Source organism: Spea bombifrons, chromosome 1, assembly GCF_027358695.1.
Source record: "Spea bombifrons isolate aSpeBom1 chromosome 1, aSpeBom1.2.pri, whole genome shotgun sequence".
Classification (NCBI taxonomy): domain Eukaryota; kingdom Metazoa; phylum Chordata; class Amphibia; order Anura; family Pelobatidae; genus Spea; species Spea bombifrons.
In genome coordinates, this window is record NC_071087.1 from 83,396,309 (window position 1) to 83,421,637 (window position 25,329).

At 39.6% G+C, this 25,329-nt stretch overlaps 1 protein-coding gene across 1 annotated transcript in view; it reads left to right on the plus strand.

The window, feature by feature from the left end:
• Positions 1–598: 598 nt before the first annotated feature.
• NCAN (neurocan) overlaps positions 599–25,329 on the plus strand; it is a 52,707-nt gene continuing 27,976 nt past the window's right edge. The window contains exons 1-4 of the mRNA XM_053465739.1: positions 599–969; positions 14,508–14,569; positions 17,884–18,285; positions 23,239–23,413. Of these exons, the coding sequence (XP_053321714.1) occupies positions 947–969; positions 14,508–14,569; positions 17,884–18,285; positions 23,239–23,413 (662 nt within the window). The 5' untranslated portion in view covers positions 599–946. The remainder of the gene's footprint in view (positions 970–14,507; positions 14,570–17,883; positions 18,286–23,238; positions 23,414–25,329) is intronic.

A 25,329-nucleotide genomic window follows, 5' to 3' on the forward strand; every position in this document is an offset into this window, starting at 1 on the left:
CCTATCCTTACACAGTTATTCTGACCATTCTTATCACTTAAATCCTAATTCCCACCCTTTCCTTATTGACTCCATTTTCTATTATTAATATTCTATGTAAATCTCCACCAGCTTGTGTTGTTGTACCCTTACCCATTTCAACTCTCTCCACACATGAACTGCCCTAGCTCTTCTAATCTGCCTTTACCCTTTCCCCACTCCACAAGCACCAGATCTTCTCCCCTCACCTCATGTATTTGTGACAACAGAACGTCTCACAGGTCACCTTCATCCCTTACACCCTCCTTACACAGAAGAGCAGCAAGAGTTAAAAGCCCTAAAAAAACCCCACACATTTCTACATGCACTGCAGGTGGTAGAATACCATTAGCAGAAATGGCAACTTCCTTTATATGACACACACTTTATTCTCATGGTAACATCATTTCTGCAGTGCAGCACCTGGGCTAAAATCCCATTACTGGCAAGAAAGGGTGCAGTTAAACCCCCCATTCACACGCATGCTCATACCAGACAGCCTCTCGTCTCCCCCACCTTCACTAAAGGACTGGAGAGAGCAGGGTCTTCCCCTCAGTCTCTCATCCAGGCTTTCCTGATGGTTCCTGTCTAAGATCAGCGGAGGTTCAAGGGTCTGATGAGTGCAGACCCTAACCCCAGGCATCCCCAGCACTGCAGGATGAAGGGGCAGTGAGGGAGCAGTGACGCCGGACCGATTTATTAGACACACACCCCTTGCAAGGACTTGTCCTCCTAGATCCTCTCTCTCCTCACTGGTACCCAAGTAGACCTGGATGCCCGGTGCACCGCTTGCCCGTGTTATGCCAATAATCATCAGGGCAGCTGACAGTCCCTCGGTGATTCTAGTGCCAGCTTCTATTTCTCAGCCTGACTCACAACAGCTGCATCTTGGAGGGCTTTTATCAATGCAATCCTGAAGACTTTAGCCATGGATCGACAGCATCTAAGCAGGTAATATCTTATTATTTTAATTTCTGATCACATATGTGTGATCTGCTAGAGCCCACAGACTCGTATTTACTCTACATCCGAAGTGCTTTCAATTATCCTTCTAATAAACCTTTCCGTGTCCACCGAGGCTCTGCTTTTGGAAAGAAGAAACATTAATGGGATTTCTGTTGAATAGCCTGGCAATTGTATAAAACACAGTCTATTTCCGATTATCCCTTATCTGTTTCATTAGGGTGCTTGCTTTTAAACGAGATACTGTATGTTTTGGTTTTTAATTTCAATTTAACACCATGGGGGAAATAATAATGACTTAATTAAACATTGGTAATGGGATTGTTTTGCTACAATGTTAAATAAAATAGCATTACTCTAATTTAATTACAATAAATAATGCCATTTTGTAACCATGCTTTTAAGACTGTGTGCTCTGCATGAATATGTAATGTGTACTCAAAAGGTTAACCACAAAAATATATTGTTGCATATTATATTTACATCCATGTAATAATTTACTATTACATTATATATATATATATATATCAACTGCAATATATATATATATATATATATATATATATATATATTGCAGTTAACCCCTTGAGTATCAGTTTGGTAGAAAAAATGCATCAATTACATGTAAAATAAAAAAGTTCCCTTATTTTCCTGGGATAATGAGCTAAAATTGTATTTGCCATAAAGCTGACCTAGCTAAAAAAAAAAAAAAAAAAAAAAAAAAAAAAAAGAATGATAACACATAAGATTCTGAAATGTTAGAACTTAACAGAGCCAGTGCAGAAAATTGTGTTATACAATTAACTTATTCCTGCCAATGAGGGCTTTAATTAATTGAAATGTCTTGCTGGAATACAGAATACTCTAGTTTTGAATCAAATTGTATTTTTGGCAAATGGTTGCACTCATTTCAGAACAACTTCAGACTTCTCAAGGGGAATGGACATATATACATTTTATTTCTTATGTATTCAGGGGCTGGAATGAAATCCATTGTGGCAATATAACTGGCATTTGTTACTCTTGACTTTGTGTGGAGCAGGTGTGCCATTAGAGTACTGTTGGCAGTTATGGGGAAATTAATAGGGGTGAAAAGAAATATGAGCAAGTGTGTGATATTAGAAAATGAACTGGGTACTATTTGTCATTGTCACTCCCACTGTATGAATGGAGCTATGGGTACATGCTTCTGTATACATTTTCTATGTAACCAATGTAATCTATCTATAAATCTCTCTATATACCTTTAATATGTTTTATAGTGACTAGATCATTTATTAGCCATAGCCAGTGTTTCAGCACTTTAGGGTCATTTTTATTTGCACTGAAACATAAAAATATAATATATGTACACACATATACTAATATATATGTATACAAAATACAGTTTTCTTTGAGGTGCCAAGTCATCTAATGATAGATAGATAGATAGATAGATAGATAGATAGATAGATAGATAGATAGATAGATAGATACCCATTATACACTTTTGCAACATCCTCAACCTTACAAAAATGTATCCTATGTGATATATCATTGATATTTATGTTGAAATGTCCTCTTAAAACCTTTATGGCACTTGGGGATAAAAGCTGTAATAAATCCAACCCTTTATATCATCTTTCTTCAATCCTGGTTTATCCTACCTGTCTGGTGAGCTATCTGTCACTTATGTCACATTAATGCAACATAAGGCAAAGTTACAAATGACTTTATGTTAAAATGAAGTGGTTATTTTTGGCACATCGTGCAGCCTTATAAATACCCCAAGTCTTGTATTTTGTAACTGTAACTGAGATCTTTCCTAACTGAGGTTGATAAATGAGAAGAAAGGAAAAAAGAAAGAAGAGCGAATTAATGTGAATGACCCTGGAGTATATTGGAAATGAACAGATAAGGGGCAGGGAAGGGTTCTGGGTGGATATGATCCTCCAGGTTAATTTATCTAAAGAAAGGAAGACGAGACAAGGCTGTAGCATTATCAGCTGGAGAAAGAAAATATAGCAATTTGGCGCCTTCATTTCCATTATAGTCCTGCAGCGAGGAGCCTCTGTTTCATCGAATTCTTCCTTAGGATGTAGATAGGGCGATGACCATATTATGATTGATTGAACTCCACTTAGCTAGAGTTCTGCCCTTGGGCTTGATAAATGTTGGTAGAATTCAGACATTTGCAAAACCAAGCCATTTTAATAATATGAAAGAGCTACATTTATATACCGTACTTCAGAAAAATGCCGAAAAATGCTGAAAAACACCCTGTACTTGCAAAATCCCAATTGCTGAATACATTTCTTTGATCAAGAGAATTGCAGGATATTTTTAAAAAAAAAAAAATCCATTAGAGGCTGGTAGATAATTGGAACAGCCTCCATTTAGAAGTGGTAGAGGTTAGTACAATGAGGGACTCTAAACATCCATGGGATAGGCATAAAGCTATCCTGAATCTAAGACAAGATCAAGCACTACGTTCTGAGTCTCTATATCTTTTGTTTCTATATTAGAGTCTGATAAATTATGAGATATTATGCCCACAAGGGATCAGAGAAAGCATGGCGGGGGGGGCAATGGACCCCTTATTTGATAAGTTACAGTGATTGCCAGTTCTTCCTCCTTGGATTGTACATGTGTTTTACTTACTTATACAGCGCTGCCTAGAGTGTTGAGCGACAAGGGTTTTAAGCAGTATTCACACAATAATACAGCAGTTTCTGGAATTAATACTAAGCAGTTTAAGGGAAGATATGCATTTTTTTTACAATATTGGTTCATTTAGAGAAACCTGTCACCCCATCCTCTTTCCTGCAGTGTGTTTCCATGTGCAATGGGGGAGCCTAAGCCATATCATTGTGATGACCCATTGTGCTGGATGGAGACGAGCAAGGGGAGCCACACTGACCCTTTTTCTCAGGACATATACTGTAGCATGTACTATGTATAAACCCACAGGAGGGAATAAGTTACTCAATTACATGTTCCACATTGTTTACACGGTCTGGCTGGCACCATGTGAAATATGCATGTATCGTGAAAACATGGGCGATGTGGTAAAGCCAACCACTATTGAAGAACGCTTTGGGAATGCACAGACGCATGCAACCAATAACTTTACACGCGCACAGCATCACATGCACCCAAGGGTCAGTGAACCAGTGGGATTTCTTGAGCATTACCACCCCTTTAATGCCCCCCCCTTGAGCTTAAAGTCACTTACCCTCCCCTTCATGATAAAACTGAGAAGAAAATAATGGTAAAGGAATAGGTTAAATCATGTTTAGGCAATGGAGCAAAAAGTTTCACCAGTGGATCAATTATATTTCTATTACACAATATTACACAATATTACATTCCTAGATACTGGTAATAATAACTTAATTACCGTATATTTAACCGTTTGTAGATGCCTTGTGTTGGACTCCATTAGTGATGTAAAATGTTAATGCATATCTAATATGCTGAAAGGTTTTAGATGTTAAATATCACAAGATATGAGCTGGAATTTCCATGGCAACGATCTATAGAAAGCAAATTATGTCTTGTTGCATGAGTCAGCCATGTAACATCACTTCAGCATTGCATGAGTTAAGATTCTCCCAAAGCTTTTTTTCCAGGTTGAACTGATTCATGGCAGTCTAAAGGTTAAAGGTGCCTCGTGTTTTTTGGCTTCCTTGGTCTCAATCATAACGTCTTGATGGCAACGGGAGCCAGGAGTCTTTTTTGCTTATTTTATAATCCGTTTTCCTTACCGATCTCATGATTCGGCTGGGTGACTAACGCATGTAATAGACAGCTAACAGTTAAAACGCAGCAAAGTTAATTAAAAATACATGTTAGAAACAGATAAATTGAGATAATATACACTCTGTCTACAAACTCGTGCAATGCAAGGGCTGATTGACCAATTAAATCTGCTAGACTCAAATTATACCTCATTTTTACAGCAGTGCTACATAAATCAACACATAATACCATTTTTTTTAGGAAATCAGAATATGCAGTGTGTATGATGACGGTATCAGCTATACAACTTACAATAATGTGAGTAGCTAAGTAAATACCCTCATGGGCCCTTTTAATGCTGGGACGCATGCTTAAAGAGAAACGTGTTTATCATTGGCACGTTCTTTTCATGCTCCTTGGTCTGACAGAAGTCATAGGAACACACAATTTGGTAAGAGATATTCGGCCACTAGCAGCACCAGACTGGCGACCACAAGGCAGGCCTGGCAGTTTAAGGCCAGCGGCTGCCTAGCGACGTAAATGTGGCTGAAGGCTAGATATACGTGGCTGCACTCTACATTTTTATGCTCATGTAGTGTGCGGTTGGGTATATCCGATGGCCAGCGGCCTACTGAGCAATTCTTATTACAGGTACTTTTCCCGGTTTGATAAATGACTCGCTGTGCAATGATACAATTCTGTGATTTTGACAGTTGGGGGTGCATTCAAGTCACACCACTACCTTGACTTGGATGTTATTCTATGAATACATAAAATGTTCTTCCAAATGGCATTCTTTTCTGTTTGCTGTCACAATCCAGGCAATAATATATTGTCTTACGGTACAGTTCCAAAAGACAATGATTTCCTATTGAGTCCCTTTACATGTTTTAGGTACATTTCTATTACAGCATAGCCATACTGGGGTTTATTCAATAAACTATGGGTTGTGGGCAAGTTGAGGTTGAGACAAAAACATTTTTATATCACTGACTTTGTTATAAATGACAGAGAGCCAACCTTGGCAACCTTATCCTTTGGGATAACATGTAATAAGGGGCACGCTGGTGACAGGCAACAAGAGGAGTAGGATTTAAAACCCCAGAACTGTTATTCTGCATCACCCTAGTGTCGTCCTGTGTTACCTATCTGGTGAATTTATTCCTGAACGTTATACTTTGACTCCTGGCTTGTCTGACCATCCTGCAATATTGTAACTTGCTGACCTGACCTGTGTATCGTACCTTGCTTGTCTTACTACTTGCTTCGTGTACCAACCTCAGCTTGTCTGACTACCTGCTTAGTGTACCGAACCCAGTTTTGCTTCTGGATTTCTACGAGGCATCTGATGTTACCTTCCCTGGATTTCTACCTGCAGTATTACCTATACAGGTACCCGGCTATTCCTACAGTGCTTTGCCACTTATACACAGTGCCTATTTATACCTGCCTACCACACGGTTGTGATCATCAAGGTTCCTGTCCCCTTATCTTGGGGCTCAAACCCTTCCTAGATGCACCAGGGCGAGAAACGCCTGTGGTGTGTGCTCCTGAGTGATGGCAGTCGTTACAGAAACCGATCATCAGACACTTAGAAGTCAAAGCTGCGATAAGGGGGTAGGGTGATAAAATGGCTCTTTTAATGTGTGAGATGTGCAAATAACAGATAAGAGAAGTGTAAATGTATTCTATCAAGCAATAATTACAGAAACATAATAAGTGTGTTTATCAGAGCAGAACCATTTATTAATTAGTAGAAGAAATCTAATAATGGTGTAATATATACAGTCTGCACTGATTCCATTACCCTGTAAATTAAATGTGCGTGTCTTCGTTGGGTTTCTCATTATTATAACAAAACTGTGTGTCTTCTACTTGGAGCCCATGTGCAGCAAATGTGGTACCCTGAAATTTGGATTAAGAAAGGGCTATCATTGGGGTTTGTTGTGCCATTTTATCCTTAGGAATGGGCAAGTGGGGCTCCTCCTCTCCTTCATTTGTGGTCCCTGCTTGTGCTCTTCTTCGTTCAGTGATGCAAAGACCGCAAAGGTGAGGGAGAGAACCGTAAACAGGGGTATTGTGTTACATCCAAGGTATGGGTCCAAGGCAGGATCCATACTTGCTCCTGCCTAAAAGACGGCATTGGTTATTCTCCTTTCATGATGAGGTTATCTTGATGTCTTCATGACATCCTGATAGCTACAAACCCCAATAATACTATTGGCACAATTTCATTGGCAAACAGATTTTATGCTGTTTAAACACACTTTGAACATTAATTGCAGTGGAGCAACATGATACACACACATACACACATACAAACACCAGGGTGGGTATAGGGACAGGGAAGGGACAGATTGATTGAAAAGCCAGTTGCGTGTTAGTTGTCCCAAATAAAGGCTCTAGTAATATATAAGAGATATTTTTGGCTCACCCTTAACTTGAAGTACAGTACCCCCTTACCTGCACATTGACCTCTTAAGGAAGGCCAGGCACTTTTAGCAACCGTAAAACCATCTGTCCCCATTTTCCCTAGCTATGCCCCTCTTTTCTGTGAGAGTAACTATAACCAAAAATACATGATTATATATACATATATATGTATATATATATATATATATATATATATACATACAGGGAATAGACAGTATGTTGCTGCACAATGTGCGGAAGGTCTTGCCCAATCAGTTTAGAGTGTGACCAATGTTCCATCTAATTTTTCTTAGTTGGCGTGCGCAGAAAATTTCTCTTGTGCAAAACGTGTCACAGAGCAAAAATTTTGTGCGCACAATATCCACACCGCATAAAGTTTCAAAAAAATTATTATTTTTTTCTTTTTTGGGGAAAAACTGTTGTGCGCACACTTTTTGGACATGTGCGCTCTCTAAAAAAGCTATGTGCGCGGGCACAAGCGCACAGCTTAGAGGGAACACTGAGTGTGACCCGGAATCTTTTTTGTGTTCCAATCTGTCAACCGAACAAACCCAAGCAGCTGTTGTAATTTAAATACACATATGATTTGGCTTTCGATTGCAGATGATTTAGTAGTAATTCAAAGCGATACTGGGGGATGCAAAACAGAGCATCCCTTTACTGCACACAAACAATTTGCATGCTAATGTCTTTCTTTCTTTACACTTGTGCATGACTATTAATGGGAAATTAATCAGTGTTCGCTGCCGTTGCATATCCTTAAACTACCATATATTATTCATGAGCTGTCGTAGTGATAGATGTATTGCAAACTTGTATGGCACAGGAAGCTATTAACATACCTGCATCATAGGGGTGTTGGGAGGACATGGCTGCCAGCGTTATAGACTCTTCATTTAACTCTCTGTTATTGGCTCCTATTTTGGTTTTAAAGATTCACATGTTTTATACCATGCATTACGCGGATTCGAGTCCCTCGTAATGGACTGCATAGTGTATAATTCAACCGGTGAGATGAGATGTTTCAAATCCCATCTAAAACGAACAATTCCTAAAACTATTAGTCTTGTTGCTTCTTATTTTCCGGCAGCAATATTGCATTTTGGAGGCAGTTTAGATACATCTTTCGTAGTCGCAGCTGTAACTTGTCTGCCCAATATAAGGCCATTAGATGTTCAGCATAGGATTTAGCCATTATATCATAGCCTTAAGGTACTTCAAACACCTCTATTTTCATAACTATATATAACAAGGTTACGTTTTCCCATAGTTCTAATTGCAGCTACCTACTATATTATTTTAAGCTATAACGTATTAGACAATTGGAGCGGTGTGGTGGCTTTTAATTATCATTATGTGACTCATGGCATTTATGCCTTAATTGTCACTTTTACACCTTGCCAAGTGCTTACGTCTCTAGTCTGTGGGTGGGCTGTGGGTCTTATTTTATATTATTTATTACTTATGTAAAGAGAGTTCTCTTAGTTTTCTTATTTTTGTGCTGTCCTGTTGTTAGTATCATTTTCCACCACCATGAACCAATAGCTGTTCACATAGTATGGCTGAACAGAAGTTCACATATCAGATCCATAAATTACAAACATATATAAGTACGACCCAATATGCGCCACTTTCTAAGATTTCCCATTTTACACTTTATTTTTTATTAATCCCGTGTAATAGTGTAGTCAGTTTAAAACTTACCAATAGAAATCTGTTACCTTCCCATTTGCAGTGTCATTTCTTATTACTAATGTGTCCCATCCTCTTGGGTAGTATTTAGAGTCAACCTATTGTAGAAGTATAAAGTATGTAAGTGTAGTTCTTGTCTGGCCTACCTAGCGATAGTGAAACTTCTTATCTGGGGTCACCAGCATTCTACTCTGGGCTACCGCAATCTGGTTTTGGATCATCCTGGTGCTTTGGTTGCAGATAATAAAAGAGCATGATTAACTCAAAGTCGATATTAAAAGCTTCTGCTTAATCAGAACGTATTAAATAACAAAAGCATTTTTCTAACCACAAACATATCTCAGCATCCTCATTCACTGTATTTTGGCTCTATGGAACCCCATCCATATAGATATATGACTCAACAGAGGACCATGACCAGCTGGTTGTTCCTTTCCATTCCTCCCTAAAAATGCAAGTTGTTATTTTTCATAGTTTGCTGAATGAGTTAAAATGTTTGTTCATTATCTGCCTCAAAACGTGTTAATTATATTTTGTAGACTGTTTTAATTGCCCTAAACTGCCATCTGTGAAGAATGTACGAACAGAAGCTCTGGATCCCTGCAGATCCGTGTTAGTTGAAGGCATTTATTACCCATGAAATGTTAGCTTTAACCATGTTACAATACATTGTGTATATATATATATATACAGGCACAAACATAATATGTATATGTTTTAATTATTTATTGGAAATGGCATATCCATGGTGAAGTATTGTAACTCACATTTAATGCGTAACTTATATATTTTGGAAGCAAAAATTATATTTTACTTAAATATTTAATTGATTATATTTCATTTAAAAAAAAAAAACTCTTTTTGGTGTTATATATTTTTGTAAAGTGGACATCGCAGTATCAGTTGTTTGAGAAATGAGTGTTTTTACAGCTCTAATATCCATCTTGTTTGTGAAGCACAAAATCCATCAATGATTTGGTAAATACACAGAAGAGGTCAGGATTCTGAAAGCATTTCCCTCATCAACACACAGGATTTTCCATGTATTCAGATTGACATTCAAGTGCTTGCGTTATTATATTTTTGTTAGAACAAAGTATCACTGGATTATCTACCGTGTGTACTTGAGTGCTTATGATACATGTATGAATATATTCACATATAACGAGTATTGACTATATACACATATGGAATGCATATATACAATATATAACGTTTACGTGTACATGTAAGATAATACACAAGAACACACACACACATATATATATATATATATATATATAGATAGATAGATGGATACAGGTATATACATTTATACATATGTATACACATTTATACATATATCTTTGTTCTTCCCCTGTTTAATTCATGTTGCCATCTTCTTTTATTTCCTTCTCTTTCTTCCTTGTTTAGCCACACAATGTTATTGTTGGTATACCCCCTCCTTCCATTTATACTTGCTCTCCCTACCTCCGGCAGTCCATGTAGTGGATGATATTCTGGGCTAGGTGCCTGTTTTCAGTCTGTGATTTCTATCTAATTACTCTTTGTCTAGGTCCCAGACTCAATAACAAACAGCCAAATTGTGTCCTTCTGTGCCAGTAGCTCGGTCTGTTTTGATGTTGCCTCTACAACCAGCTTACAGACGATTCTGTGGAAGTTGTGGGATACAGTGTGTCGCTTATGTCAAATTTACCCGAATATAACTTCCCACAATTCAATATGTATTTTCTTCAGGGCCACATTAGTAGTAAAAACCAACAATAGAAAGCTCCAGATGTCATCATTGTGCAACACATTACATATTACATTTAACGTATTTATATACGCTATATAAGCTAGCAGATTTCATGAAGCAGTATAATAATTTAAAATAACACACATTAACACATACTGGTGGAAAAAGAAAAGAGGGCTCTGCGCTTGCGAGCTTACAATCTAGTGGGTGGTTGAGGGGTTGAGGGGGAAATGAAACAGTAGGAGATGAGTTGATTAAATCAAGGATGACCCGTAGCAGTTTTTGATTGAATAAAGGATAAACTGTAGGGGTTGTTGATAATTCAGATGAGTTGATTAGGGTGCTGGCTGAGCGTTAGGAGGAAAGATTGTATCTTTCTCAAAAAAGGTGGGTTTTTTGAAATTCGCATAAGAGGGTGAAAGTCTGATGGAACAGAGTAGGGAATTCCAGAGAGGTAATGGGATGCTATCCATGACTAATTCAAGAAAGACGCTCAGCAGCACGTGAACACCTTTCGATGCAACAAGTTGATGGCCTTAAAGGACCATGGAGGAGGTGGTCCATCGTGATAGACCAAAAGAGGAGGAGAGTTATAGTAGGTTAGAAACAGGATGGGTCATCAAATCGTTATATCGATGTCCTCCAGGATTAGAATAGGGATGGTGGAGAAAGCAAAGTGAGAGAGCCATGCAGCAAACTGATCAAAGAATTGGGAAGCAGGTCCAGGAGACCGGTAAATCACAGCAACGTACAGGGAAGTGGAGAGAAAAGACAGACGCAATGTACTTCAAAGGACAAGAAAGAGGGAATTGGTAGAAGCGGGAGAGGAGGATTCCACCATAAAAGAGAACAGTAGGAGTCGGTGGGAGTTACCACCGATGTCAGGGGGTTCCCGCTGACATCAACAGGAAACACCCCTATTTAAAAGGAAAATGGGCATGGAGTGCAACCCGGAGGATTTGGATCTTAACCCGGAGAGCCGTAGAACCGGTGCTTCACCTGGAGATCTCCGGGTCAAATCCGGAGAGTTCCCAGGTATGAGGATTAGTGGTCCACCAATATTTTCCAGTTGCTTGTGTATGTGATAGCAAAGCAGAAAGTAGGGGCACAAACGTGACTTGGCTTTAACTAAAAGACCAGCCCAGAAAAAATATATATACAATATACAGATGAATTGCAGTAGTTGATGTTTTCAGGCCATGTATCACAATATTGTCAGACCTTATTTCAGTTTTATGTGTCCCTTAAAATCTTACATAATGTTGTCATGACCTGTTATTCTTTTATTCCTTCACCAAAGTCTTCCTCTTAATGATGGCCCTTCATAATAAACCTTGAACAAAGGGTTAGAAGAAGTTAATAGAATAATGTATTCCAGAGTCCCCAGGCGAATCCTAATGGACAGTCTTATTCTTTTGACCCCTTGAACTTTGACCCTCTATTCTCTTCGGCTTACACTTTTGACCAGCCCTTCTGTTCCCATTAAATTCAGTGAACAGCTGCCATGTTCCTTTTACAAATATACCCATAATGCATTATTGCAGTTTTATCGCTGCTATCCAGAAATAACTTTTTATTAAGAATAGCATAAGAAGCGTGTTCTTTGTTTCAGTATGGGGCCAGCTACCTCTGCTCTAGACATGGCAGTAGGGAGTCAGTTTGTCATTCTTGTGTTGTTTATAATATGAATGTCTTCTGTGCTTTAAAAAACAGCTTCCTAAATAAACTCACAGTGGAAAGTCTTGGCAATGGTATGGGGGTCAAGCCACTTACTGATATTTCTTGATCTAGATTGCCAGGAATCTGGAACCTAATTATTTTGTTGACACGTAGATTATGTTTTACCGGTAGATTGATGGAAGTTACAAAATCATCTAAGAAGATTTTTTTTATTGACATGGTATAACTGAATATAACTACTATATGAGTACGTTTGACTTGGCTGTTGGATTATATGCAAATTAACTGCTAAATTTGCATGTAATGGCACAAAAGGAGCAGACCTCCACACTGTATTGATAAAAAAAACATTTGGATGAGAGAACACAATCTACATGTGTTACAAAATTGATCTTGCGTATGTTGTAGCTATCCCCATATTCATTATGCAAATTATAAAACCATTAATGTATGATTTTTCAGTCAAATATAAAGGACGTCATTTAATGGACGGAGAGGGGACAGTCTCCTACATTAATACTCATACATTAAATAGCATGCCAAATTCTAGTTCTTGAAGGGTTTTAGGATGATAATCAATTTCTAAGTGAGGGCAAATGTTAGTGGATTATGTCATAGTGAAGGTCTGGTATGTATGTTCCCTTGAGCAACAGGTTGGCCACTCTGGATTGTGATTGCATCTATCAAAAAATTAGCCAAATTCAGTAAAACTATGATTTGCTTGTTTGGAACCTGGAGATAGTTCGTGGAACGCTGAAGGAAACCTTCAGGTGCGAGTGGTGATACTGTTCTGCTGTTCTGTGAACTTCTGATTTGCTCTGCGTTTTAATAGTTTGGCCCACCAGATTACACTTCTTTTTTACTGTGTGTTTGCTTGAAGTTCTACATATAGCCCCAGGGTATCTAGTGTAAAAATTACTTTAGGCATCGTTTACCTGATTGCTGAATCCTTTATGTGCTCTTCTCATGGGGTTTCTGTGAATCTATTTTCTTGTATATGCTTTATTATTTGAGCCACTTGAAGGGATCTTCTCCCAATAGCAGGACATTTTGACTTGACAGTGAAGCCTGGCAAGCGGAGCAATTACCCAACTGGGTTGCTCTGATGCAAAGCTGTTTTTTGGTCACCGGTGTGTTCAGAGAGACAATTACTTTGGCCAGCATTTGTACCATCACTGTATTGCAAGCTCTAAGAAACTGAATAAATAAATAAAAAAAACAGGGATACTGTGTAACAAAACAGCAATATGTCAATTTTTTTAATCCTGTCTCCAATTAACCGAGGACTACATTACAAAAGGAATCAATTAGGTGGATTTCTGAACCAGTGTCTGACTGGTGATGCTTTGTGGTATTAACCAGCCTGGCTTACATGTAACAGAATAAGAAGTCACAGAAAGCTTTAATGTCAGCCTTTTGAATTGAGCTAATTAGCAAATATATCCACAATATCCTGCCCTTCAGAGGTTTCATTCTTCTGCAGACGCCCACCACGCAGCTCAGAAGCTACACAATCACGCTGTTTTACTGCCCTCTATGATATCTTTTGTTGACGTAAAATGCACACGCTCTCCATAACACCATCTTATCGCTGAGCCATGTGTGTTATTGCAGCAGTTGTATTCTTTCCCCAGTCCCTCTTTTCTCTCAACTCTAATAAAAGATGCCTTCCCTACCCCCAATATTTTAGGTGTCTAAAGAGGGGCACTTTTGTCGGGGTGTTGGAAGCAGGGTGGGGTGTAGTTACAGGTGGGAATAGAGGTAGGACCATCCATCAACCTCACCTGTCCACCCACCTTGCAATGTATTAAAGAAGAACGCTAGGGTATGACATCATATTGCTGCTCTCAATTGAGGTCTGTTCTGTAAAAGCTCTATATGGGGTCAGTGGAGATCCTCTGATCTCCCTAACTTGCCTATGATTGGTGAGTATTTAGGAGGTATAGAGCTCTCAGAATGTGTCCATGAGTCTCAAAGTGTTTGCTCCAAACTTAAGTTCTCAGGGTGAATGAGCTGAATTCCAGGACCATACACACTGGAGCTGATTCCTTCATAAGTTACAATTCCAAATGGCGTCTTGAATAGAGGTGACATATTAATTATATATTTTTTATGTTGTTTAACACTGCCATCCATAGTGCTATACAAATATTAGGGATTGAACTTCGAATTCAGTATCGTTAGTTACAATTTAGTAGATACACATGGAATATTACAATATGTTGTACTTTTGAACTAATAATGTACCCGTTTTTCATTTAAGGTTAACAATGCTTGGAATATGGCTCGTTGTCTCTGGGACCATCAGCATAGCATCTGCTGCAGGTAAATATTACCTTTACAAGTACCTGAAAGTCTGTATATATAATTTAAGAAAAAGCAGATGCTTATGTATGTACTCCATGTTGTTAAACTAGAATATTGAAGACAAAGGTGAGAGTAGACCATACACAGGATAGAGACATGATGTGGGTTCATAGCCCAAGGTCCTTATGGATACACTTGTGATGCAAGCAGATGGACTATATGTTTTATAATTAAAAATAGAGAAGAACTAACAGCTAAACTGAGCGGCCAGTCTAGGAGTTTAGGATTAAAGGCCTCCAAAACACATCACAAAGGCATCCTCACATTTGCCACATTGCAATTTCATGTGTTGACACAGTACTTGTGTGATTTTGTTTGAATGTGGTCCCTTTGCAACCTGTATCAATAGTAAAACATGTAACAAGTAGCAAGTACGTATCACATTTATTAAACATACACAAAATAAATGGAAGCTGCTATAAAGATCTCGATAAAGTCAGCCATGGTTGGCCAATATTTGTCTGTGCATAAATGCATACCCACTATACTGTGATTCCTATAACACTATAAGAAACAAATTCAGCTGCGGTGGATTACTGAACCCTTATTCAGTTAAAAATGGGGTCAGAGTTAGCAAGGGATCTGGGTAATTAAACAAAGGTTTCATCTTGGGAGCCCTTTTCAGATCATCATAGGTGACAGTACCAATGGGAGCAGGTTAAAGAAAATGCCAAAGGCTAATTGTATTTTATATTATGCCTTTGGCAGTGAATTGGTTAATTCTTATGTGACAGAAGTCAATCCTTGGCGGTGTTGTGACAAGAGCAGATCCCATACACAGATTATAATTAACAGATGCAGAGAAACAGATCATCAGTTGCACAGTTTGGGAAGCAGTCTCATCAGGAGTGCAGAATAAATACATCCTTGAAAAATCATTCATAATTACTGTGAATTGTTGTAACCCTTCAATTGCTAGTAACTAGTAAGTAATTGACAACCAAATGTGAACTGGAAGGGGTGCATGCATGTTAAAAAAAAAAGCCAAGTAAAGAGTATCCCATTACCATAGAGTTAATATTTATATTATTAGCATGTTATAAAGTAATATACTTTTATGTAAATGCAAATTTTATATATATATATATATATTCATTCTCTCTCACTCCCTTTTTCTCATGCTCATCTCATTCTCCCTTTTGCTCATCTATTTTGATGATATCATCAAAATATCTCAAAGAACATAATGTAGCAGAGACATATGGTCACCCGGTTGTAGACCTAAATTAAGACTGAAAGTCTTACATAAAAAATGGCCTGGAGAGATATGTAGATTTAGGCAGAAAAAATTAAGGGAGTAAATAAAATGAAAATGGGGAGGGTAAGAGGATGCTAGCAGTTCGTTTAAAAGAACAAGCCTTGAGAGAAAATTCCCTGTGCAATGTAATACAGCTTATCTGCATACATTTTTCATGAGCATTATCCCTTACTAGGAGAAATGAAGCCACCTTAGGACATTGCAAATGTAGAAGAAAAAAAATGACACAAATAAACAATGTAAAGGAAGACTATAATGATAAGGAAGGGTGATTGGGAAGCATGTTAAATAATGAGTCTAAGGAAACTGAACAGGTCAGAGGCCACACAAGTGAAAGTGAAAGAGTTAACAAAGAAAGGAAAAAAGACCGTAATGTAAGTGGATCTAATTATGTTTTTGTGTGGTTAGAATGGGCCTCGGGGGACCTGTTTGATACCTTGCTCCTCATCTAAGTGTATTCATGGTTTAGAACAATAGCCGTGCTCGGAACGGAGACAGCCGCACACAATGGTGTTCTCACTACAGATGTATGCCTGTCCCCAGCTACTTTCCCCTCCCTAGGCTGCAGGGCACAGCTCGTCCCGTTGATACGTATCTCTGGCAGGCAGAATAATAAATCCTTGCTGGATGGATCACACCACTGACAAGAACAAAATTGGCTCTAATCTCAGCTGTGATCAGGTGGAGTAGCTTCCATTACCACTGCAGGGCACGATCCAGACCTGACATTGTGGAATGTATATGGCCCTGCAGAGACCGCATTTATTGGACTGGGAGATGCAGGAATGATCAGCCAGTTATACCCAACCAGTATAGTGGTAGCTGCGGAAGGCACCTGATTTGGGCCGGGTGCCATAGGAACAAGAAAACTGACAGTATCTGCTGTTAAAAATACAATAGGAGAGCTGCATAAATAATGGTGTTAATTTGAATGCTAAGCATGCTTGATATTTAGGACACATCACGTTCAGACGGTAGAGGAGGAAATAGACCCCGTACAACAAAACAACTACCCGCAGCTCACTACTTGGTTCTAACGAGCATTGCTTATGTATAAAACCAGAGAAGTGAAATTATTTTGCCTCAACTGAGCCTCCATCCTTTCAGTGTGATATTAGTGGGTGTTTGTGAAAAAGCAACATGGCAAAAGCTGAGAACGCATGTAACTACATAACACTAAACTACTGGTTGTTTAGGTGTAAATTGGGATTTATTTACATAAAATTTGCAAAACAGCACAAGCTATTTAATTTACTAAGCAGATGGAGCCAATTTGTAGAAACTCCCGTTATGTCGCTTCTCGAGTTTTATAAATGTATTAAAGTGGGGCCTTCAAGCGTGCAGGTTAAAGGAACATTGTGAAGTCAGTCGAGTCATATAGTAACATAACATAGTAAGTCTGTCAAGTTCAACCTTGTTGTTGATCCAATTCATTTGACACAATTGTTGTACTTAGTACAGTGGTAGGAAAATAAAGGTAGTATTCAAGTCCTAATTTGAAGGCACAATGCAGCCCTCAAAGAGTACATCTTTATGGTAGCGCTTAAGTTGGAAGCCAGCTTGTCTCAAAACCCACAGGTTCTTTTACCTTACCATGGGTGTCAACAGTTGGAGCCAGGAGGAGGCCCTTGCTTCCCCTCAAAATACCTGGATAATGCCAATGTATTATGCGTACCCCTTACCCCTTGGAGATTACCCCCTGTGTACTTTCCATAATTAAATCAGTTAGTAAAATATTCTAAATCTTGGAGGTCCTACATTATACAGTGTGATTGAGCTCCTTTGCATTTACACATCTACTTACTGGAGCGACTGTTGCTTTGTGGAAAATGTTACTTTGGAACGTTGGAGCAAAAAGGATTTTTCTTGTGTCTGCACCTGAGACATAAATCATCCTGTTTGTGTCACCTGAATACGTAAAGCTGTTCATTCAGTGTGAATGAGACAGTGGTGCAGAATAAACATTGAACTTGTATTTAAGTCTAGATGATGTCACATGTTTGTTTTACTGCAGGCTCAGAAGAAAGTGTGAAGCCTCTGCATATCCACAGACACCAGACCGGTCTAGTCAAATGTGGGCTGGCCCAATCAGTGGCTCTTCCTTGCCTTTTCCAGTTGCGGTCTTCTCAATCCCAGCAAGGCCTGGATGCCAGTCTAGAGTCCCCACGTATTAAGTGGAGTCGTATACAGCCTGGGTCAGACCAGAAAGAGGTGGCTGTGTTGGTTGCACGTGAGAATGTGGTTAAGGTGGCTCGTGGTTATGAGGGAAGAGTATCACTCCCTGGATACCCTCACAACCGCTTCAATGCCACATTGGTTTTGTCCTCTGCTCGCTCCAGTGACTCAGGAGTATACCGTTGCGAGGTGGTCCTCGGGATAGATGATGAGCAAGATACTGTGCCTTTGGAAGTAACTGGTAAGTTGCAAGGAAGGGCTCGAACAATGATCGGTTTCTCCCTTATTCTGAGGACCAGGCAGCACTGAACTACATTATCCAGCATAGATTGTTGACGTGATACAGTAAGGGGGTTTAAACTTACATGGGTTATTTTAAGAATCAGGCAAAGGTCAAGGTCAATTTATTTTTGTAGCGGATAAAAGAAGAAGAACATGATGGATCTTATCTACTAATAGAATCAACACTTCCATGTTTCTATCACCCTCAGTTCCCTTTCTGAATCCGTGATGGTGGTAAAAACATTATAATGGAAGATAATAACCAACGGATCTATTTTGTCTGTCTGGTTTCCTATCTTCTTAAGCATATCATATTCTTCTTCAGGCTAACATTTTGCTTATTACAAGCACTTTGGAAATTATTGGCAGCATCTATTAAACCATGTGTTGTAAACCTATTGCAGGTTTTTGCAATGTTATCATTAATAGACTTCCAGTAGAAATGGTTGCGTGACTGGAGTTGTCATCCCCTAACTCTGGCTCATGTCATTTATCTCTTCGTTTCAGTTGACAAATCTCTCTATTTCTGTATTTCTGTTTGTTTGCCACTAGCTTTCTTATTCAATTTCATCTTTCTCATTCCCCGAGTTCACCAGCACTCGCCATGCCTCTTCCGCGTCACCTCTTGTTCTTTATACACTGGCTGTGTGTTTCCCTTCTTCATTTCACATTCTCTTTCCTTTCACGCTCTCTTTTATCTCAGCACATTTCCATTGTTTGCATCTCTTTTTTGTCTTTCTTTATCTCTGTTTATTTTCAGTGTATCTGTAACCTTTCACACAACTCCCTCGGTTACATACTCTTCCACAGAGAACTATTATGGCACACGTGTAACATCTTTATCAGTCTAGTGTTATTCATGCATCACCTTCATTCCAAGTACCTGGTTCCTGGCTCACTGTCCTAACTACGATTCTGGCTCCCCTCTTCTAAGAACATTTGTGTGCCAGCATAAGTTGAAGCACCCCTCACCATCTCATGATGGATGCCCACATCCCCTCTCATTTCTGATCACCTTCACGTCCACTGCCTATAATATCCATCACTAAATTGGTATTCAATCCTTTCCATCAATCCATCAATTAAATGCCCACCCTCCAAAAATGTCTCCCTTTCTACATGTATGTCATTTAACTCTAGCACACTGATAGCGTTCAATTTAGATATTTCTTGAATCGAGCAGTAATTGCACATTTCTGATTCGCGACATCCCCTCCCCATCTTGTTTCACCAGCTTCCTCTCTCTTTCCATCTGTTCACACCTCCTCCCTGTCGCACCCCATCTCTGGTGCTTGGCCATGCTCTTTGTGTTGTTCCTTGCCTCCTATCCAAGTGTGCCTGTTTCACAGCTTGCCTGTGCTGGTAATTAATATCAATTATGTAAATCTGCGGGACTGTACTTGAGAGAAACTGCTCTGCTTTATTGGACAATACATATACAGATATTTTTCTTGTTGTGCTGTCGTATGTAAGAGGAACAACTACCGTTCATTCACCTATTGTAATTATTACAGAGAGTAATATTAAAGGACAGAGCCATTTTGAAGGCCTACACAGTATACATAGGTATGTCTTCATTTACCTTGTTATTTTAACATAAAAAACACAATTTGTTGAGCAGAAGTGACCTATCCACTTTAAGACGGTTTAACCTTAGAAATATGCCTGAATGTAGCTTTTGTATTGGTAGTAGAAATGCCAAAGAAAAATTCAGCACTGCTGCTACTTAGTGACAGGTGGTAGAGTATAGTTTGGTTTACAAGACAGAATCCCATGAAAGAGCTAGCAGCTGTATCCAACAATCAGACGTTGTCAGTAGGACCAGCCAGATGGTTCTTGATCTCCCCCTAAGCTGTGATTTTTATGCTCCCTGCTTCCCCATGGCTGGTTTTACACTCCAGATGCCCCTGATAACAAAGAGCACCAGAGTCCCCGTATGTAAAAAAAAGCTTTGTAGGAGGATCGTGTGCATAGAATGAATGGGGCAGAAAAGAATAGATGAATTTAAGGAATACCTAAGACTGAGTGGACGAGTTATTATTTACTCTCTCTCCTTGCACTCAGCTCCCTTACCCAACATTGTGATCTAGACACTTCCTTAGTTTTGCCTAGTGTGTGAGATCTATCATTCCCATCCAAGTGCAGTGGGTTGGATGGGAATGGCATGGCATGGGTGGTCCTGCATGATGAGTACATAATACAGTAATATTTCTTAAGTATCTGCCCAATGAAATGTGCATTTTCAGGGCCAAATTAGCTTTTCACGCAGTAGAATCTCTCTTGCAAACTCAGCTGTTCACTTTGGTGAATGAGCCTCAATAAATGAAACATGCTTAGGTCAAGGTTGTAAGGGGTTCACCAAGAGAGCTGTAGTAACTCCCAGAGATCACCCAGTATCCTCCTGTTGTCCCCGGAATAACTTCCAGCACCAGCCAGCATGCGCACCTTGGAACCCTGCTATGTGTACCCAATAAGTACAGCAGGAATGAACCGTTTATTGATGTAAAACATAGACTCATATATCTACAGAACTTCATTAACATAAATTAACATTGATAAACAGGTACATGTAGACAACCCAACCTTTAATCCCCTTTAGCTACTGAATATCCCCCGGCAGCCATCCTGTTAATGGGATTAGTCAACACAATGGAGTTCCTGCCTGTGCAATCTTTGTTTGGCAGCCAGGCTGGAGCCATCTCTGACTACCTTGGGGCCTTGTATGACAGGTCATTCTGTCACAAAGGTCACACGACTTGCAGATTGAACGTCTGGGTACCTGGCTGGGTTAACCTATATATGCCAGCCATTTTATTCTTCCTTACCTATCCTACAAGCGTGACCATACTGGCATACTGTTTTTCTAGGAGACCTATAATGTTAAAGGATTGTTGACCAGCACATGTAAAGTGTTGCCCTTCATGTCATACAAAACCCTGCCACGTCTCTTATCATAATCCCTAAAACAAGTGTCCCTCTTTTGCAACAATGTTGGGAGGTATGCTAACACAATACGCTACTGAACAAGAATCACTGCAGAACCGTGGTCATTATTCTTCAGATGAAACACAACTGGTACTCCCATTATATTGACAGTCATAGGCTTTATTTATTCTAGTGTGGCAAATCTGACAGATCAGACTATTGAACTGTCAACAGAAGAAAAGGGTTTAGTGATTAAATTGCCCCAGTTTAGCTTAGATAAATATAGCTCTGTGGCTGCTGTTTGCTAGTGCTTTATGTGAGTTTTAGATAGTATACAATACAGGACAGCATGGCAAATATTACGGTATATATAAATCAAAATAAGATTTAACATAAAATGATAAAAAAAACGTATTTTGGACACCTGTGAGGCCAGAGCATTGACTTCTCTGGTTGCTTAACTCCTGGACAGAGCCCAGGAATCAACTAGAACTACATCATTTGGCAAAAATGACATATGGAATCATGGGTACTTTATGTAAAAAAAAATGGGTTTTGGTGCAAAGTTTGAAAGGTGGTCTTATTTTGCAGCAGCTATTATAATGGTTTAAACAACAGGACTTTTCTACTGGTTGCTATAACAATAGGACCAAAAGCATATTCCCATCTAGGCCCAGTCTTACTAGTGGCCAATGGCCAGCAAAAGCAACGCATGTTTCATACCAATCCATGATGCTATGGAAACGAATGTCTTCAATAAGTTTTATGAAGGTTATATATAACCATGAATGGGAACTTCTGAGCTCCGGCTACCCGGGGCATCTTGTGGGATGCGGCCAGGACTGCACACTGACACCGGGGGTGTTCCCGCTGACGTCAGCAGGAAACAACTCCCAATTAAAGGGGAAATGGGCAGGGAGCAGGGTGTGTCAAGACACTGCTCCCGGAGGATTCGGGTCTTGACCTGGAAAACCAGTGAAGAGGTGCTTCACCCAGAAATCTCCAGGTCAAACCCGGAGAGTTCCCAGGTATGTATATAACCTTCCCTTAAAATTTACATTAAAATTGCATTTAAAAGTTTATTGAGATAACTTCCTTCTTCTGAAGCCCTCCTCTATGTATTACATCACAGCAGTCTGACCTCCTCTAACCATTCCCAGTCCCCTTTAAACTAATGACCTCTAAGAGAATGCCAGGTCTATGATGTCAAAACAGTACATTATTTATTATGAGTAGTGATTAGTACTTTAGGAAAGTTGGGGGAAACAGCACCTACAAATTATATTTTGAACAAATTTTGAGAAAATTTCAGGAAAAATGGGCTAGCATAAGGATCTGAGCGACAACAACAACAGGGTCATGAGCAGCCAAGGCCCATTGATGCACCTGAGGGAGGCGAAGGCTGACCTTTGTGGACAAATGTAACAGATGAGCTACTGTAGCTCAAATTGCTAAAAAAGTTAATGCTGGTTCTGATAGAAAGGCATCAGAACACAAAGTGCATCGCAGTTTGTTACGCAGGGGGCTGCATAGCTGCAGACCAGTCACATTGCCCACTCTGACCCTTGTCCACTGCCAAAAGCGCCAACAATGGGCAAGTGAGCATAACAACTGGACCATGGAGCAATGGAAGAAGGTGGCCTGGTCTGAGGAATCACGTGAATGGCTGGGTGCACATGCATTGATTACCTGGAGAACACATGGCACCAGGATGCATCCATGGTGGCCCCACCTCGCAACTCACAGGAGTTAAAGCATCTGCTGCTAACGTCTTGGTGCCAGATACATAGTTACATAGTTCAGTGATCGGCTATAATAGCCACGTAACATTATGAAAGGTCTATGTTGCACTTACAGTTCCCCTCATCATTTTGTAACCAGGCCACTAAAAGCTATGGGATGTCTAAGCAGCTCCATATTTTAGCCCACTGGTACTGCCTAACTCTTAAACCAGGCAATTTAATAACATGCGCTTTCTCCTCTGTAGGACTCGTTTTCCATTATCGGGCCGCCAGCAACAGGTATGCTCTGACATTCCCGGAGGCTGTGCTTTCCTGCCAAGAGAACTCTGCTTTTATTGCCACTCCAGAACAGCTGCAAGCCGCGTTCGAGGATGGTTTGGACAACTGCGATGCGGGCTGGCTATCTGATAAAACCGTAAGGTACTGGCAAAGGACGTAATAAATTATTGCTCATACAGCAGTGACAGAGTTAATGCAATTATTTTTGCAACTCCAAACGAAACATGCTTTAATATGAAGTTCTAAGGAAACGATCATCGTATTACGGCATATGTTAACTAAATCAAGCATGGCAAGAAATTTAAGTTCAGATCAGTGCTTCACTGGATGTTCCCAATAGGCGTTTTAACTGCATGCATGACTGAATTGATATATTCAGCTAATTATGCAGTAACACAATTGTTTGGTTTAATAATATGCGTGCCCGTGTGTTGGAGCTGCATGCAGCAAAGGAAGTCTGCAGAGGAATAATCTTATTAACAACAGAATGATAAATTTAGTTTTTACCTATACTTTAACCATGGTTGTGTTTGCAATGCCTTCTAAGTTAGTGCCGTAACAGTGGATATTTGTTGCTGGAAAATGCAGCTTTGCGAAAAACGTGTGGTGTGCTTTACTAGGAGACTTGACATTTTCAAGATATGTTGGAATAACTGGATTCTTTTATTGTGGAACATTTGGAGGAAATTAGTTAATATTTCCTCATCTCCTCTCTGTCTCACAACCCTAAGCGACTCTTTTTTACTTTTAATTCCTTAATTCCTTGCTTCCACCGACCCCTACTATGTGCACAGTCACCACCCTGCCCACACCCTCCTTCTGACTATGCGCCCCCTTATATCTTCAACCTCTCCCTCACTACTGGATCTGGCCCATCCTTCTTCAAGCATGCTACCATTACTCCTATCTTGTCAGGGAGGCTTACAAGAGGCCTACTGCAACATGAAAGGAACTGCAGGAATGTCTGGCAAGCACTGGCTGTGTGATACATGTGACAACAATCTCCCGTATTCTTCATATGAATGGGCTATGGGGTAGGGTGGCAAGACGGAAGCCTTTTCTTACAAAGAAAAACATCCAAGCCTGGCTGAAGTTTGCAAAAACAAATATCAAGTCCCCCAAAAGCACGTGGGAAAATGTGTTATGGTCTGATGAAACCAACGTTGAACTTTTTGGCCATAATTCCAAAAGGTATGTTTGGCGCAAAAACAACACTGCACATCACCCAAAGAACACCATACCCACAGTGAAGCATGGTGGTGGCAGCATCATGCTTTGGGGCTGTTTTTCGTCAGCTGGAACTGGGGCCTTAGTCAGGGTGGAGGGAATTATGAACAGTTCCAAATACCAGGCAATTGTGGCACAAACCCTTCAAGCGTCCGTTAGGAAGTTGAAGATGAAGAGGAAGTTCACCTTTCAGCACGACAACGACCCAAAGCACACATCCATATCCACAAAATCATGGCTTCACCAGAAGAAGATTAACGTTTTGGAATGGCCCAGCCAGAGCCCAGACCTGAATCCAATTGAACATCTGTGGGGTGATCTGATGAGGGCTGTGCACAGGAGATATCCTCGCAATCTGACAGATTTGGAGCGCTTTTGCAAAGAAGAGTAGGCAAATATTGCCATGTCAAGATGTGCCACGCTAATAGACTCCTACCCAAAAAGACTGATTGCTATAATAAAATCAAAAGGTGCTTCAACAAAGTATTAGTTTATAGGTGTGCACACTTATGCAACCAGGTTATTGTGAAAGATTGCAGCTTGTTTTGCAATTGAATTGTTCACATTATATCATTGTTCATGTTCTGACATGATTTATCTTTGTCTCATTCTTTAAAATCTCAAGAACCTGGCATTTAACAGGGGTGTGTAGACTTTTTTTTATCCACTGTATATATATATATAAATATATATATATATATATGTTTGTATGTATATATAAATAAATATATATATATATATATATATATATTTATTTATATATGAGCATGGATATGTAATTGTGTGTGTGAGAGCATGGACATGTAATTGTGTGTGTGTATAAGCATGGA